This window comes from Ylistrum balloti, unplaced genomic scaffold (assembly GCF_031769215.1).
Source record: "Ylistrum balloti isolate Yb309-2 unplaced genomic scaffold, AGI_CSIRO_Ybal_v1 Utg372220, whole genome shotgun sequence".
NCBI lineage: Eukaryota > Metazoa > Mollusca > Bivalvia > Pectinida > Pectinidae > Ylistrum > Ylistrum balloti.
This window is the reverse complement of record NW_026783043.1, coordinates 20599-39148: the sequence shown is the minus strand read 5'-3', so window position 1 is coordinate 39148 and position 18550 is coordinate 20599. Positions and strand designations below refer to the sequence as shown.

The window sequence follows — 18550 nt, the reverse complement described above, 5'->3', positions numbered from 1 at the left end:
GTTATCGAAAGATGTCTCAAATCTTTTATTATTAGGAGAAGAATGAAAAAGTTCTGAGCTTTTGCCCATTACATTGATAGCTAATTTCATATATATGAAACGTTTTAGCATTTCAAAAGCTGTAACGATATTATACACGTACATGATGATTAAATGAAAAAATATTATTCGCCGCTCCAGATTGACAGGGATGATACCAACGACATCAGCGTCAGTTATTATTACATAAATTTGATTACGTGTCCCGCAAATAGGTATACTTTGTTTATCGATAAATTCAAATCCACACACACTTCTGATTTGTTCAGACTCCTTTTATGGTAATTTATACATTTCTTTCTTTGAAATGAAAGAAAGATATGGTTTTTCGATATAAATATCGTTTGTTTGTAAAACTATAAAAACCTTTTGATTTCAGTCAACATATGGCTTTATCGGTTAACTGTACATCGTATGGCAGTCATGATTCCAGTTAATTATACATACTTACATAAACTACACATTTTATTAATATGGTGTATCCTATGTAACAGAAATTATCAATGGCATATCGCTTTAATAAAAATATTCATTAGTAGAATATTATTGAATAAATAAAAAGTGACGTGCCGTTCACATATGTTGAAGAGGTTTTAATCGATATTTACAAAGGCGCAGATTTTTTATCGGTTTTCGTTGTTGCAGTAACAATGACCAATTTTTCACGATATAACTTTATCACATAAATTTTAAAGGTTAACCAACAGATGGATAGATGCTATATTCTGATAAAGCTATATATAAGAAATGTTTATTGAAACACGGCAACTGTTCCCGTCTCCACGTGTTTGTCGTTAACTATCAGACACAATGTCACGAGAAGCTGTTGTATCTGTATATATAAGTATTGATATCAAAACCGCAATATTTTTTTATATGGATTGTATTGCAAGGTGTGAAGCAAATAGCAATATGAAATGAATTTTCCATTAAGTTTTGAATAAAGATGTACATCTGAAGGATTTTCCGCGTGATGGTTACGATACCTACACCAAGAACAGGACCTCGTGCAGAACACGTGTCTATAATGTGGGGGTAGAAAGTCTATAGCAATTCAGTACATTTTGTACTACGTAAATTACAAATTTGTACGTGAAATGTTTTTCCCCTTTCAACATGAGTTTCCAATTTTTTTCATTACCTACCGTGATTAATAATCATACCGTTTTCTACTACACATGTATAATGATCCCACGTGGTTTATCAATAGATATAGCACAGCGTTCAGTAAGACAAATTAGTTTCAGTTTTTCCTCAATTATGGATTTCCAATATCTTTTTTAAACACTTCCAGACATTTCCTTCCAAATCTATACCAAACACTGAAAACTTAGTTTCTACAGAATCGTAACTCAGACCCGAAATCTATTGGACTTATGAAAAATATGACAAAGGAAAAAAGAGAGAAAAAAAACGTAAGCATCTCACAGAAAGATAAAATTTTTTTTACATGTGTCCCTATATCCATGAAGCTTTATTAAAACACAAACATAAATTCTGTACACTTGGCCTAGTTTTTTTTATTTCGCTGAAATCCTGGATACTAAAAGTTAAAGCATCACATTGAAAACATTCGACTTATTTTTTTTTAAAAAAAGGAAAATTTGAATCCTTTGATAATTACAACTTTTATATTAATTCTGTTTGAAATAGCTTCATGCTAATAATGTCAGTGTTGTTCTATAGAAATATGTAATTTCTGCTTGATCGACAACAATATGTTAGTCAAAGCATGTAATTGCATGTTCTCTAAATAAGAACTGGGGCAGCGACACCACATAACGTACTAACAAACACAACGTCAGTATTTCACAATCAGAAAAAATAACAAAGATTTGTTAAGAATCTTTATCAACAGGCATCTAATGAAGCCATGTATAGATAACTTGTCCTCCACGATCAGTTGTCGTTTTTAAAGGAAACTGTGCTATCTCGAACATTAAGTCCAATCCTTCATATTCACAACGTACATGAAGGTTACGAAACCAGGACTAATGCTATGTTGTAACGGAATTTCTATGTATTTGTGTAATGCATTACGGTAGATTAATAGCCTTCGTACACAAATTTACAGGTAAGTTATTATCCTAAGATGAAGCTTTAATTGAATTTATTTACATTTTACTGGTGCTACTTTGAAAAATATAAAGAAAAGAAAGCAAAAAGACTTCCTCATACTAATGAATTTTCAGTCATAAACGTATTTTGAAGGTTACGTTTATCTGCAGTCATCTTCCGTGCGTTTTCTGAAAGTATAATAGAAATTAACACTTCTATGAAGTTCGTCTTTCGATGTATTGCTGTTACAAGTCTTTCCATGACATTTCTTAATGCACTTTCCTGCATAATTTATCACCGAAAGAGAGTGTAAACGTGGATTGTATAAATTACCCGTTAAAACAGCTGCTTACACGGAATAACACCATATCTATTCTCACCAACCCGAGACATTAGTCTTTACACAAGTTAAGGTCGATAGTTTCAAAAGTCATCGCCGCTTCCTTTGGGTCGACTTGACTGCTGCATGTGTGTGGCTTATTTTTTTTAAACTTATTAAAATTCCTGCTAACCCGTTGCATGAGCAAAAGAGGCGAGTCTGGATCTATTTTCCCAAATGTCTCCGTTCACACTGCCTTACGTTTGGTCTTTAGCGCTTACCCTATGGGGGAGGCTTTGGGTTTGTCCCCTGGCTGAGATATCCCAGAAAGTCGTGTACAAACAATAAGACACACGACGATACACCCCGGAAGCTTGACCACGGTTATCTTGATGTAAACCAGTGATTCAGTTACTCAAACTTTATAAAAAGGGGAAGTTGTTAGGGTGACATAGTTTTGCCATCCAGAATTCTAGGTCACACTACAGTACCGTAACAGGACTTCTTGAGATAACTTTAAATCAACTCTATCTCTACTTGTCTAGATATTCAGAACTTGACACGTCGTTACAGTTGAACGAAAAAGACAAGTGAAGTTTTAAATTGTTCGCTCAACATCTGTTTAGAATACGAGACTGTCAAGGGAGAACACCAACAGAGATATATTGGAAATAAATGTTAAAAGATATCGTAGCTGATGTTAGGTCTTTTTAGTGTCCCCCTTGTGAAACACAAACAGTGAAGTTCTGGAGCGGGCCAATATCGAGATAATGCATCGTCCCTACAGGGTCCTACAAAAATAAATATGTATGCATCCATGCATAAAATATCTTTCCTGCTCCTGTACTGGTCAGGAATAAAATATCAGCTGTATTTTGGCGAGGGTGAAGAAAGGCCAAAGTGGCGGGCCCGTCTCGGCTCGCCACTTTTGTCTTTTTGTCCCCAAGCCAAAATGTAACATACATTTTAAGACACTGACCATGTATTCTATTTATCCTGCAAAATTGCTTGAACGTTGTACTATTGACACGCTAACCGTTTTGTTAACACATCTGTGGTCACGTGACGTTGCCGTTACGCTGAAGTTTGCCCGATAACGGACGTCAAAAGAGCTGTTTTCTGTCACTGCCGAATACAGCTAAAACACATGTGGTCGACTGCCAGTTTCAGGATAAATAGGGATAATGGGAGAATAGAGCTCGGAATAGGAAGACAAGAGTGGCGCGCCGCTTTTGTCTTTCTTCACCCTCGCCAAAATAAGTCTCTGATCTGCATTCTATTTATTCAGCAACACTGATTGAAAATCACACTACTGACACTTAAACCGTTTTGTTGTTCAATCTGTGTTCACCTGACGTTGACGTTACGCTAAATTTTGCCTGATGGCGAACGCCAAACTAATTGCTCCGCGCGGAAACATAGTTCCAAACTTTATCGGATATAAGAGCGATTTTATTAATTTTCATACATCAACATGTTCATTATAACATATAAGACCGCTTATTTCAACAACTATTCATATTTCTAAAAGTAATACTTAAGTAAATTCAGAGAGCAATTCTATGGAATTACAGCACGTGCTAAAACACAGCTCTTTTCCGTCACTGTCGAATACAGCAAAGCTATATGTCTGTGGCAGGTGTATTCCGACAATGGCAGCGCCAGTTGCAGGATAAAAAGTATTACTATTCAGCTTTTAATACTCCCAAAAAGTATATCTATGGCCAAATTATGTATGTTAGATATCGACGTGTCCTGTCTAACACGTTCATTTCAAGGGTTGGGGTCTCGAGAGGCACTTCCGTTTCTCCTAATAAAAAAATACCTTTATCACAGAGAGTGCAGATAATATAGATACTTATCTATCATTCCCAGTCTATCTTACTGTTGTAGACAATTCAGCCATCAAATATAGTTCTCATTGCTCGGGTCATTTATCAATGTTATTTGTTTTCCCTTGGGCAGACAATATCACCATTCACGATAGAGCTCCAGATCGCCATTGTCGTTTTTCGAGGTAATCTCATACACACAAAAGCGGCAAGAATTCAGTTCAACGGGGATATAAGTCTCTGAGCAATATGTTTCCAAATGTACAGTATTAAAAACTATCGATATGTGTGTTATATATTCCAAAACTACCAGTTATGAGAAACATTCAAAATTCCTCGAAGAATTTGCAAAAAAAAAAAAAAAAAAAAAGGAACAGACACATTTCAAAAACAAAAATGACATTCAAAGTAATTCAAACCTCTTTACACATAAAAATAAATCTACCAAGAGGTGAATCATCCTAATGATAACGTATTACATCATTATCTTCCGTCGAATTCATGACATAAGCTTTTTTTCTCGGGCTGTTTATTGCAACACATATCAGTTGAGAGTTGAACGAAACTTATTAAGACATTCCCATCACTGAACGAGAAGAAAAAACAAATGAAACGAGTAATACTTAAGAATGATTAAAAACAAATGTAAAGAACAAACAAGGCTTATTCCCTTCTTCCACTTTGGATTTTTCGGTCCCGACATCGCTGAAAAAGTCCTCGAAGAGCGAAAGTTTTATAATGTAGTTTTGTTTGTTACACTAATACTTCTTCATTGTTTTTTCTTTTTCATTTTTTTTTTCAACATTTTATAACAATTTCAAAAAAAATGTGTTTATAAAGTAAAAAATATCGATTTAAACCAAACAAAAGTGGTAAGTTCCAGTATGGATATGAAACTAATGATGGGTTTTACTTTGAATCATACACACGGTTTGTGATCCCTAAGGCAATGGTATTGTACCGTGTGCTTCCAAAAGGACTTAATTAATTGTGGTAGTCCTCAGCCTTTCAATTCTTAACACAAAATGTCGGCGTGCTGCCGGTAAAGTTACCTGACTATTGCGTTAGGGATTGAACGACTACAAAGTCACCCCGTGATCATTAAAATGTTTTTCTTTGTAGTTGTATCAAGATGAGTTTTGCTGTTACAGACGAAGTTAATTACGGGCTTGTCTCTAGGGTAATGTCACCAACGCTACAAGCCTGTAGGCTACACCAGGAAACTGATAGAACTTTAGCAATTAAAAGATAAATATTTTTTGGCCAACTTAAAAAAGGATCTTTTCAAAACTGAAGTTTGATCAGAGAATTTAACAACCTCGCGGAACTTGTTCTCTCTAACTGTGAAAAAAAAATCAGTAATGAACTAATATGTATAAAATATAAATTAGATCCGTCCGCCACATATGTAAATATAGATTAAAAAATATCCATATAAATTATGTGGAGCGAGACCTGTGTTTTTTTTTTAATTTTGTTATTGGAACGTTAGGGTATTATTTGACGTGATATTGATTTGATAACTCCGACATCCCGGTCAGATTATTGTCCTATTGAACACGTCGTGACAAACAAGATATAAAAAACATAATTTATCGAGAGGAGTTGGGAAATATTGATGAGACACTACAATGTATTTTATCTGTGTTGCCATGACATTGATATCCGTAACATAACTAAATTAACGGTAGGTCGCACTATTTCGACCCAAATACAACTATACACGTGTATTACGTCAATAAAACACATTTGTTAGTGGTATATAACGCCATCTTTTCTCTCTTCGTTACTATGGTAAACAACGTATGACCGTACTTTTTTCTACGTTAACATTGTTTTATATAATATTAGTGAAATATTACGTCACACTTTCTCTACGATACGTTTTCTATTCGTTACCATGGTGTTATGTAATTCCAGTTACGTCACACTTTCTCTACGTTACGGTTTCTATTCGTTACCATGGTGTTATGTAATTCCAGTTACGTCACACTTTCTCTACATTACGTTTTCTATACCATGGTGTTATGTAATTCCAGTAACGTCACACTTTCTCTACGTTACGTTTTCTATTCGTTACCATGGTGTTAAGTAATTCAAGTAACGTCACACTTTCTCTACGTTACGTTTTCTATACCATGGTGTTATGTAATTCCAGTAACGTCACACTTTCTCTACGTTACGTTTTCTATTCGTGACCATGGTGTTATGTAATGCCAGTTACGTCACACTTTCTCTACATTACGTTTTCTATTCGTTACCATGGTGTTAACTAATTCTAGTTACGTCACACTTTCTCTACGTTACGTTTTCTATACCATGGTGTTATGTAATTACAGTTACGTCACACTTTCTCTACGTTACGTTTTCTACACCATGGTGTTAAGTAATTCAAGTAACGTCACACTTTCTCTACATTACGTTTTCTATTCGTTACCATGGTGTTATGTAATTCCAGTAACGTCACACTTTCTCTACGTTACGTTTTCTATTCGTTACCATGGTGTTATGTAATTCCAGTTACGTCACACTTTCTCTACGTTACGTTTTCTATTCACGACCATGGTGTTATGTAATTCTAGTTACGTCACACTTTCTCTACGTTACGTTTTCTATTCGTTACCATGGTGTCATGTAATTCCAGTTACGTCACACTTTCTCTACATTACGTTTTCTATTCGTTACCATGGTGTTAACTAATTCTAGTTACGTTACACTTTCTCTACGTTACGTTTTCTATTCACGACCATGGTGTTATGTAATTCTAGTTACGTCACACTTTCTCTACATTACGTTTTCTATTCGTTACCATGGTGTTAACTAATTCTAGTTACGTCACACTTTCTCTACGTTACGTTTTCTATTCGTTACCATGGTGTTAACTAATTCTAGTTACGTTACACTTTCTCTACGTTACGTTTTCTATTCGTTACCATGGTGTTAACTAATTCTAGTTACGTCACACTTTCTGGTGTTACCTACATTACGTTTTCTATTCGTTACCATGGTGTTAACTAATTCTAGTTACGTCACACTTTCTCTACGTTACGTTTTCTATTCGTTACCATGGTGTTAACTAATTCTAGTTACGTTACACTTTCTCTACGTTACGTTTTCTATTCGTTACCATGGTGTTATGTAATTCTAGTTACGTCACACTTTCTCTACATTACGTTTTCTATACCATGGTGTTATGTAATTCTAGTTACGTCACACTTTCTCTACATTACGTTTTCTACATCATGGTATTATGTAATTCCAGTTACGTCACTCTTTCTCTACGTTACGTTTTCTATACCATGGTGTTATGTAATTACAGTTACGTCACACTTTCTCTACGTTACGTTTTCTATACCATGGTGTTATGTAATTCCAGTAACGTCACACTTTCTCTACGTTACGTTTTCTATTCGTTACCATGGTATTATGTAATTCTAGTTACGTCACACTTTCTCTACATTACGTTTTCTATTCGTTACCATGGTGTTATGTAATTCCAGTTACGTCACACTTTCTCTACGTTACGTTTTCTATACCATGTTGTTATGTAATTACAGTTACGTCACACTTTCTCTACGTTACGTTTTCTACACCATGGTATTATGTGATTCCAGTTACGTCACACTTTCTCTACGTTACGTTTTCTACATCATGGTGTTAAGTAATTCCAGTAACGTCACACTTTCTTTACGTTACGTTTTCTATTCGTTACCATGGTGTTAAGTAATTCTAGTTACGTCACACTTTCTCTACGTTACGTTTTCTATTCGTTACCATGGTGTTATTTAATTACAGTTACGTCACACCTTTTAACGCTTTACTGTTCGGTCTTTGTAATTCCGGTCACATACTATATGCACGCTGCTCTTTTTCTACATTACAATGTGCTACAACATAATGCTTAGATAGATAATACACATTCCGATAGCGGACCATAAACATCCTGGGATAATTTTGTTCTTCATGATGATTTTAGCCAAGGTGAGTATTGTTCCAGTACGGAAAGTTCATCTATTATGCATATGCCGTTGTCACGAAGCGATCTCCTGCCGTGCTCTGCTACCCGTCCTCGGGGAATATGGTATTGAATGAAAATGAATACTAAAGCGATGAACTGCGCTATACTGTAGTGGACCCATCTGACCGCTTCCTGCTACTCTTCCGTAGCCAACACGTTCGGGATGAATCAAGGAGTGGAAGTTGGCGCAATATCATCCAAGTCTCTATTGCAGTTATACAAGCGAGACTTTATAGGCAATTTTGTGCATTTGGTGTGCCAACGTGCTAAAATACGCCACATAAATCGTAATAGATAAGACCTGATAGGGTTAATTTGCAAACATAGTGTTATATCTACAGCAGATTTTGGTTCGGTTCGAGTCAGCATCAAGGCTTGCTTGTTTATGGATACGTAGTATAAGTACTCGCGCTAGCCCTGGTCAAATGATGACGGTGTCTTCAAACGGCGACACCAATCAAGAGCAACATTAGTACCGTCTTAACCTATGTACGACAGAAGAACTTGGTCATATTATACTGCCAACAAGGGTAATATTATACTGAAATGTCATAAACTGGACACGGTCGCATGACACTGCACCTGGTCACATTAAACAGGCAACAAGAGCGCAAGTACTACCATCAAACTGAAATGGCATGACCTGCACATGACGGTATGACACTCCACCCGGCCACATTACACAGATAACAAGGGCGCCAATAATACCATCACACTGAAATGTCATAACCTGCACACGAAGTATGACATTCATGTTATAGTATTACAACAGTACATAACCCTGCTCGACAGGGCAGACTCTCAACACCAAATAATGAAATGCGTACTTGAAGGACAATTTTTGTTTCCGGAATTCCGCACGGCAAAGATAATTCGTTTTCTTTGTAACCAAATTATACACGTCACCACCAAGAAATACAAGTAAAAAAGGATACACAAAAATGGGTCATTATTGACGTCACTGCTGTCATAATGTGAACACAGGAATAGCAGGATTAGATAGTTTTTCTCTAATTAATTTCATTATTTTCCAACATGTATTGATAATATTATCTTCACATTGTTTGGTTTATGGAAGATTCCTAGCGTTAACAAGGAGTGTGATCAGTATGGATATATAACATCGTAACAACGTTTGTTTATTGATATTACGTCAATATCAAGTGTTCGCCTTGAGGAATGGCGTTGATTAATTCTGCATTTTTTGGGACAATATCATAATGAGTTCGATTTTTTTTTTTTTTTTCGGACTTTTTAACCCATTTTACAAGATGTCGTTCAACTTCCGTTAAGCCAATGAGTACTGTTAGTATAAACAGACATCCATTTCTACAACATAACCCAGGGTAATCAGCTGAAAAAAAAGTATTTACCTATCGCGCATAACATTACACCGAGAACTTTGACTTATCTAAAGAGCCGGAAGTCAGCCATTTTTTCGTGAAACGGAATGATTAACAACATATGTAGCTAATATGTTATTGTGATTTTGCGTTTACACTTGTGCTGTTGCCAACACGTGTATCAGGATGCTGTTGCATGTCTGGTGTACCGTCGTGCCACGGTAGAGAATGTGAACTGTAACCTGTTCCCAGAGGACTTTATTTTGCACACGAGTACTTGAGATCTGCACATCCTAAACAAAGCAGATACAAGCACGTGTACAGGCTGCTGCCAGACATCCGAAGCTACATCTCAGTAAATTATTGATAACACATTCTTTCGCACACGGTGACTTGTTAATTTGTCAATTAGTGATATATATATATACACATACATATGCAAGTTTTCTCAGCTTGCTCAGAGACTACATTGCACGTTGTATGGAGAAAATTCCCAAAATTTGTTATTTACAAAGGTACACTGTGTTTAAATAAAACCTGGTATATTCCTTAAATCCATAATTTTAGTAAAGTGTTCGGATGGAATTGATGTGCACAAGGCATTGTGTTCACCAGCATAAATCATAAAAATTTTGAAGTTACGGGTTCCTTACACCTAATTAGTTTTGTCTAATTGTAAAATGGCAGGTTAGACGACAGATAGATTCTCAAAATTGTTGTTATGTGGTAAACCAATTTAGTGAAAGTGACTTAAATTAGGAAGACTGTCATATATTTAAATAAGTTAGGGAGATATAGAGGGTCCCCTTACAGTACGATAATGTCTGTGTTCTCTCTCTAATCACAAATCGTTAACGAATCAAATATGTAAAACAGCGTTTTGTGTTTGTGCTTTTTGTGAATATAATGCTTCCCAAATATACTGCCACATGCAAAACGACTCCCACTTATCTTTATAAGAATAACAATCGCTATTTCAATATCAGACTGAAATATTCTGTCAAAGTCAGCCATCTTGAGTTGTTAATTCCATTCATTGTATATTCAGCACGGCGAGAAAACGCCGCACACTCATTAAATTCGTTTTCGTTCGAAATAAAAATGACGTCATAGGAAAGAAATCGACACATAAATGAATTTGATTTAGTTTGACGTATGATAAAACCAACTGTGTATCTTTTGAGTAGAATTCCATAACATCGCTACAATTATCACTTTAAAATTACACTAATTAATTCCGAAACCATAAAATCAAGAAACTGATTCATTTCTGAAATAACGAGGGAATAAGTATGACTTGATTTGTAATGATACAGCGAATATACGAGAAAAACAACACGCTGATCCATGTAAATCAGAGCAAGACACTGACACCGCCTCCAGTTACTGTTAGACAGATTCTCTCCGATATTCAACTCAATCACTTAATGATTTCGTTGGTATTCGAGAAGGCAATGTGGTGCTTGTATTGACTTCGGAAAGGTTTCTTTCTTCACATAACAATAGCTGTCGTTTCCAAACGTCAACACCACGCAACCTGGGGAGAAACTGTACAACAGACCGATACTGGTGTACATTGGACCTTTAAGGCCAATTTTCAGACATTCTGAAAACAAATTCTAGTGTACTTGTAGAGGATCGGGTATTGTGATTCGATAACAAAACATCGTGTTCATTGTGTCGATTTTGATAATGTTTCAATTTCATTAGTCACACTTGTTAGTCCAGATAAAAAAAGAGTACCCGCGAAATCTTATATTGTAGGGCAGATGACTAACCCATTTTTACTGCCGATTGGGGAATCGAACCCGGTCGCCTAGGTGAAAGACGAATACGCTTCGAATACACAGCTTGACCAGCTGATTCAATTTTATGTATCACAGCTTTGTGTTTTTATTGTTAATTTCAAGGTGTAAATAATGCAGAGGGACGACATTTTATCATTGTCAAAAACACTTTATCATTGTTAATGACACTTTATCACTGTTAATGACACTTTATCACAGTTAACGACACAACCACTGTTAACGACACTTTAACACTGTTAACGACACTTTATCACTGTTAACGACACTTCATCACTGTTAACGACACTTTATCATTGTTAATGACATTTAACCACTGTTAACGACACTTTATCACTGTTAACGACACAACCACTGTTAACGACACTTTATCACTGTTAACGACACTTTATCACTGTTAACGACACTTTATCACTGTTTCCGACACTTCATCACTGTTAACGACACTTTATCACTGTTAACGACACTTTATCACTGTTTACGACACTTCATCACTGTTAATAAAACTTTATCACTGTTAACGACACTTTATCACTGTTAACGACACAACCACTGTTAACGACACTTTATCACAGTAAACGACACTTTATCACTGATAATAACACAACATCACAGTAAACGACACTTTATCACTGATTTTAACACTACATCACAGTAAACGACACTTTATGAATGTTTCCGACACTTAACACTTTTTACAAAGCTTTGTAACTGTCAACGACACTTAACCACTATCAGCAACACTTTATCACTGTCAACAACGCTTTATCACTGTCAACAACGCTTTATCACTATCAACAACGCTTTATCACTATCAACAACGCGTTATCACTATCAACAACGCTTTATCAGTTTAAACAGTTAACATCACTTAATCACTATTAACGACACTTTATCACTGTTAAAGACGCTTTATCATTGTAAATGACACTATTTGTAATTAAGTATCAGGAAAGCTAGCCTACTTCCATGTATATTCGTCGTTATGTGTTACTCCTAAACGTTGCTAGGAAACGACATTTTCATTTGTAAACGAAATACGATCACACGGGAAACGTATAGCACACTCAGGCACCGAAATCCCCGGCGTCCTCTCTCAACCACCATATTTTCATGATTAAAGATATTAATTTGAAACATTAGAATGAAAAAGATACCCAGAAACTAATTCCAAGTCAGTCTAATAGCTTATAGTTTTTCTTCCAGCCAATCTCGGGCAAAATGCGTCTTAAAAGCTCTGTACGTATAGATCAAACCATGTTTGTTTCTAAATGTTGATGCCTTAATAACCATTAACTTTCGGCTAGTGTAAAAAGAGTTTAATATGAAAAAGACAGTGCCGAAAAACGAGCGCCAGTTGACTAACAAGATGGAATTTTGATCGGCCCGATTTATGGTTTCACTGAAGTAGTATTTTTGTTTGTTAACTTTTAAAACAATACACACACTCTGACACATCCGCATGTACCACTGTGTAACGCTGTTGGGTGGCGCAATGATCTAGCCGTCCGGGGTTCGATTTCCTGATCGGATATGGATTTTCTCCGGTTTTCTAACCAAGTAAAACCCCTCGCGCGCTTAGATCAAAAGCTTGAAATAAAATTTTAAACAGAGATTATTCTATTTCGTTTTAAAGGATCAGTATAACTGTTATATTTTTTTCATAAATATATCAAAAGAAGTATTTATAAAGTTTCCAACATTATATAAATTGCCTTTTTTGAAAACATAGCAAAAACTTTCCTAACACCAAAAGTTATCCCATTATAATGCTATATAGGTCTTTAAATGCATAATCATAATAATATTCAAATAAATATCGTAAGTACGTTCAAATATTGCAGGTAGTGCAAATAACCTTGCAGGTTTCAAGCGTAATCGGGACCTTTCGGCTGTTTCCGTGCAAGAGTCCTAAACCGGAAATCAGGTGCACCGGAGAACAGAAGTGGTCCTTAATTTGAATGGTTAAAATCTTCCACGAGTTTTGGGAGCATGCGTTTCAACCTATCAATGGATTTTATTTCCATATGAAAGCATATTTTGTTGGTCAAGGTATGTTTTAATCCATTCAACGTGTCCGACAGTTCTCTTTGCGTGCTGTGGGAAATGTATTGTGGGTAATGAAGTACCAACCACACTTCCGTTTGAAGTTGATCGTATGGGCAGCTCGTTGGTTTTGATTTACCACACACAATACCATAAAGCGCTCGATGCGCTCGCTTTTATGACATTGAGATTACTCGGAAAATATGTTTTAATAAAGGAAATGATAAAAGATCGCTGTAATAGGATTTCGAAAAAGCTAGTCCCCAGTGTGACTCACAATATACATGTACGAACGTCACCACCATCTGCCTGTAGGTAATTTTCAATAAATATCGATTTCACGCACGGAAAGAAAATTAGAAATTCCAATTTCACTCTAGAAACGAGTAAAACGAGATTTTCTTGTTTCAACCCATTAGTGGTCAATGCCTGTAGGTTGTGTATTAGAAAATAGCCTATTTTTCTCAATCAAGCTGAACAGGAAAAACTGAGAAATATCTATTATCTGCAATGGACGTGAATTTTGAAATATTGATGGCGGAACGTATCTGTGTATGATGTATGATTAATAGAAAACATTTGACATTAATTTGAAATAGTGACGTTCTGACGCAGGAAACCTAGCTGTTTTATACGACAAAAGATAAATTCATTTACCGTTTCCAAGCTAAACTGACGTTACTGCTAAGGTACTAGAATCATTTATATAATAAATTAAAGCATGTCTGTTGTATACATACGCATGTGTCCATATCGATTTCAAGATTATTTATTGAAATTGTAATAGACAATGTAGCTGAATTAATGAAATAGAAATGTATGTAAACATGACTCACTTCACCTCTGCTGTATGATGTAATGGTGCTGAGCTATTCTCAAACATCCATTTGAGATATGAAAATAAAACAATGGAGGGGGTAAAATATCAGAGACGTTGAGGCAGAATTTCTTATTTTTAAGGTTTTTGATGACATTGACTACTGCAGCTCACGTGCAGGACATGTAAGCTTGTCTCTGACACTGATTAGGTCGCGTTCAGTACATTTAAGCCTGTTGAAGACAGTGGCTACGCCAAGTACGATAAAGTTAAGCATGTCGATGACATTGACGAAGTCACGTGAATTTGACTATGTCACATAACTTGGAATTAAAATGTCGGGGACCCTGACTAGGTGACGTACAGAAGAGTTCTTGAAACTGTATTCTTATATACAAGATTAAGCATATCAATGACTAGTTTACATACAGAGTCTTAATCGTTTCGATGACACCGACTAGGTAACACACAACGTGGAGATAAGCGTATTGTGATGAAAAGACTGTGTCGTGTCTCTCTGATGTGTCAAGTCACTCAGATATGTCGTGTTACTCTAATGAGTTAACGTACTCATATATGTTGCGTGTCTTTAATGTGTCAAGTCACTTAGATGTAATGTGTGACTCAAATGTGTCAAGTCGCTCAGATTTATCCCTTTACCGACTAATGTAAGTCTGATGTTCTAGTTTCTCCATAATTATTTCAGATCCGTTTTAATTTCAAAAGAGATATTAAGTTAAATTACCAGAAAGATATTTTTCTAACACCGCCGTAACAAATGGTTAGAACGACATTTAAAACTGATTTCCGAGATGTTTTGAAAGACGTTTGATATGGTAGATCCCCTTAATGATCAGTACACCAAGACGTATAATATGTTAAAATTAACTCATCAGTTTACATGTATATATATCAGTCACTCATCAGTCTACATGTGTATATCAGTCACTCATCAGTCTACATGTATATATATCAGTCACTCATCAGTCTACATGTATATACCAGTCACTCATCAGTCTATATGTATATATCAGTCACTCATCAGTCTACATGTATATATCAGTCACTCATCATTCCACATGTATATATCAGTCACTCATCAGTCTACACATATATATATATCAGTCACTCATCAGTCTACATTGTATATACCAGTCACTCATCAGTCTACACATATATATATATATCTGTCACTCATCAGTCTACATGTATATATCAGTCACTCATCATTCCACATGTATATACCAGTCACACATCAGTCTACACGTATATGTCAGTCACTCATCAGTCTACATGTATATGTCAGTCACTCATCAGTCTTCATGTATATATCAGTCACTCATCAGTCTACATGTATATGTCACTCATCAGTCTACATGTATATATCAGTCACTGTCTACATGTATATATCAGTCACTCATCAGTCTATATGTATATATCAGTCACTCATCAGTCTACATGTACATATCAGTCACTCATTAGTCACACATGTATATATCAGTCACTCATCAGTCTACATGTCTATATCAGTCACTCATCAGTCTACATGTATATACCAGTCACTCATCAGTCTACACACATATATATATATATATATATATCTGTCACTCATCAGTCTACATGTATATATCAGTCACTCATCATTCCACATGTATATATCAGTCACTCATCAGTCTACACATATATATATATCAGTCACTCATCAGTCTACATCAGTCCCTCATCAGTCTACATGTATATATCAGTCACACATCAGTCTACATGTATATGTCAGTCACTCATCAGTCTACATGTATATGTCAGTCACTCATCAGTCTACATGTCTACATCAGTCCCTCATCAGTCTATATGTATATATCAGTCACTCATCAGTCTACATGTATATATCAGTCACTCATCAGTCTACATGTATATACCAGTCACTCATCAGTCTACACATATATATATATATATATATATCTGTCACTCATCAGTCTACATGTATATATCAGTCACTCATCAGTCTACATGTATATATCAGTCACACATCAGTCTACATCAGTCCCTCATCAGTCTACATGTATATATCAGTCACACATCAGTCTACACGTATATGTCAGTCACTCATCAGTCTTCATGTATATATCAGTCACCCATCAGTCTACATGTATATGTCACTCATCAGTCTACATGTATATATCAGTCACTGTCTACATGTATATATCAGTCACTCATCAGTCTACAGGTATATATCAGTCACTCATCATTACAGGTAAAACATCAACAAGTCCTATATGTATGTTTACATCCCGATATTCAGTTGAGTTTTTTTGCATATGGTTACAAACTTAGTGTTTTAGCTAGTAGCCTTTCATAATTCCTTTACTATATTTTTGAAGTCATACTTGACTTAACATAATCGTTCTCTAACTGACACACAAACTACTTATTGATACAAGGTATTTTAATTTTTAAGCAAATATGCATGCTATTGAGATTATTTCTGCCTATCGATACACAAATATATTTACTCTACTTGTTAAGTTCCAACTGAATGATTTTCGCCTACGAAAATTTGAATACCTTTTAAAAAACCAAATCGACTTCGATATTTATCTTAAATTGTCGCATAGCCTTTTTCCTGCGCAGTTTTACCGACGTTCAATATTTTAGGGTGTTTTACTGGTAAATACAAACAGTATACACAGCTGAAATACATGAACCGTGAAGATCGAAACACTTACCTGTCAGCCAAACATCCAGCCGAAATAGATCCCACTAATGTCATTAGAAGTTGAACAAAAAACACCCAATTCATCTCTTTAAGATCTGATTTTGTTTGGCATCCCAAATCGAAGAGTGTGGGTCCCAGAAATGCCACGCCCATTCCAAAACTTCCAAAAACTAGGCAATCGGTTACAACGGAAATCCAGTTCTCCTTGAATAAGTCCCAGAATCTAATTTTGTCCCTTTCCTCTGGGACCCACAAAGGAGGAACTTCTGGTGGGACACCATTCCGTTTGTCCTTGTCCTGGACAGATACTCTCTGAATTATGTCCGCCCTATCCTCCATTTCGGACATGCTGACCGAACTATCAAATTCCTAAATTGGTATTCTCGCCATTAAATTGTGTACTAGCTACGTTGAAAACAAACGGGAGACGAGACAATAGCGTGTCATTCATCTGTCAAACATTGCCTAATTATTTCTCGTCAAAATATGTAAAACAGCAATTATCAAAAGTACAAAAGTAACTCTCTGTTGTATTTTTTTAAAACTTCAATAATGCATTGTTCGTCGCTTAAAATACCTGTACATGTCCCAACACCTGTAACAGCACTGTAATATCCGTGGTGTGTTGTAAATACCTACAACACCGCTACAAAAGTGTGTTCCAAGTCCAAAAGGAAATTAACGGTAGGACATCACTAATTGAGGTATGCCATCTTCTGTGTCAGGACCGAATCAACCACCGGACAACGCGTTCTTTCGTTCTCGCGTCAATACACAAACAGTAAGCTGGCCAGACTAACTCGAGTCAGGCTAGCGTGAAGATGGCACGGAGCAAAAGATCGATAGTGCCTGCTACTGTATGCTTCAGCGATGCACGGCCGTTCTAGTGTGTATGCTCACCTTACAACCATGTGTACATAATTCATAAACTTTCATTAAGTATCCTACTACACATCGCAGTCTCCGTATTAGCTAATTATATAGCAACAATTCCCGCGTTTTCGAAATTGACTGACTCCAGGGACAAATTTGCCTTATGATCCAGGATAAGCGTCCGTCATTCAACACCCGCGAATATTTTTAGTCATTGAAGTGCGATGTTTCCTTAAAGCACGTGTACCTCAAAGAGATGATTATATTGTCTCTCTAGTACGTGTCGAATCATCCCATTGAATGCGTGCAAGCTAGTACAAATGTTGATAATGTTGCCGACTGCAAGCATATTCGGGAGATCGAATACAGATGTTGTGTTTGTATATAACAGATAGATTACAGCCTGGATATCGACCATGTCAACAGGCGCTAGGATGTTTTAAGAAGACTAAATATTTCTTCTTAATCGACAAAATTTAACTTAGGAGTCCTCTGAGCGTCGTTAAGTCTACCGAGTCATGACTTTTCATTATGACTAACTACTTAGGTGATAGGTAAATGTATTTTGATCTGTACGCTGGAAAACTGCCACACAAATGATAGGGGAAAGTCTTGTCATTGTGTAAACTTTCGTCAAGGTCACAATCAATGGTTGTCAGGACGCATGTTAACATTCTCTTACAACAT

The 18550-nt window shown here is 36.0% G+C and overlaps 1 protein-coding gene across 1 annotated transcript in view; it reads right to left on the bottom strand.

Annotated features, from left to right (window-relative positions):
• Positions 1 to 18293, bottom strand: part of LOC132564367 (major facilitator superfamily domain-containing protein 4A-like) — a 52425-nt gene extending 34132 nt beyond the window's left edge. The window contains exon 1 of the mRNA XM_060229020.1: positions 17001 to 18293. Coding sequence (XP_060085003.1) covers positions 17001 to 17338 — 338 coding nt within the window. The 5' untranslated portion in view covers positions 17339 to 18293. The remainder of the gene's footprint in view (positions 1 to 17000) is intronic.
• Positions 18294 to 18550: the final 257 nt, after the last annotated feature.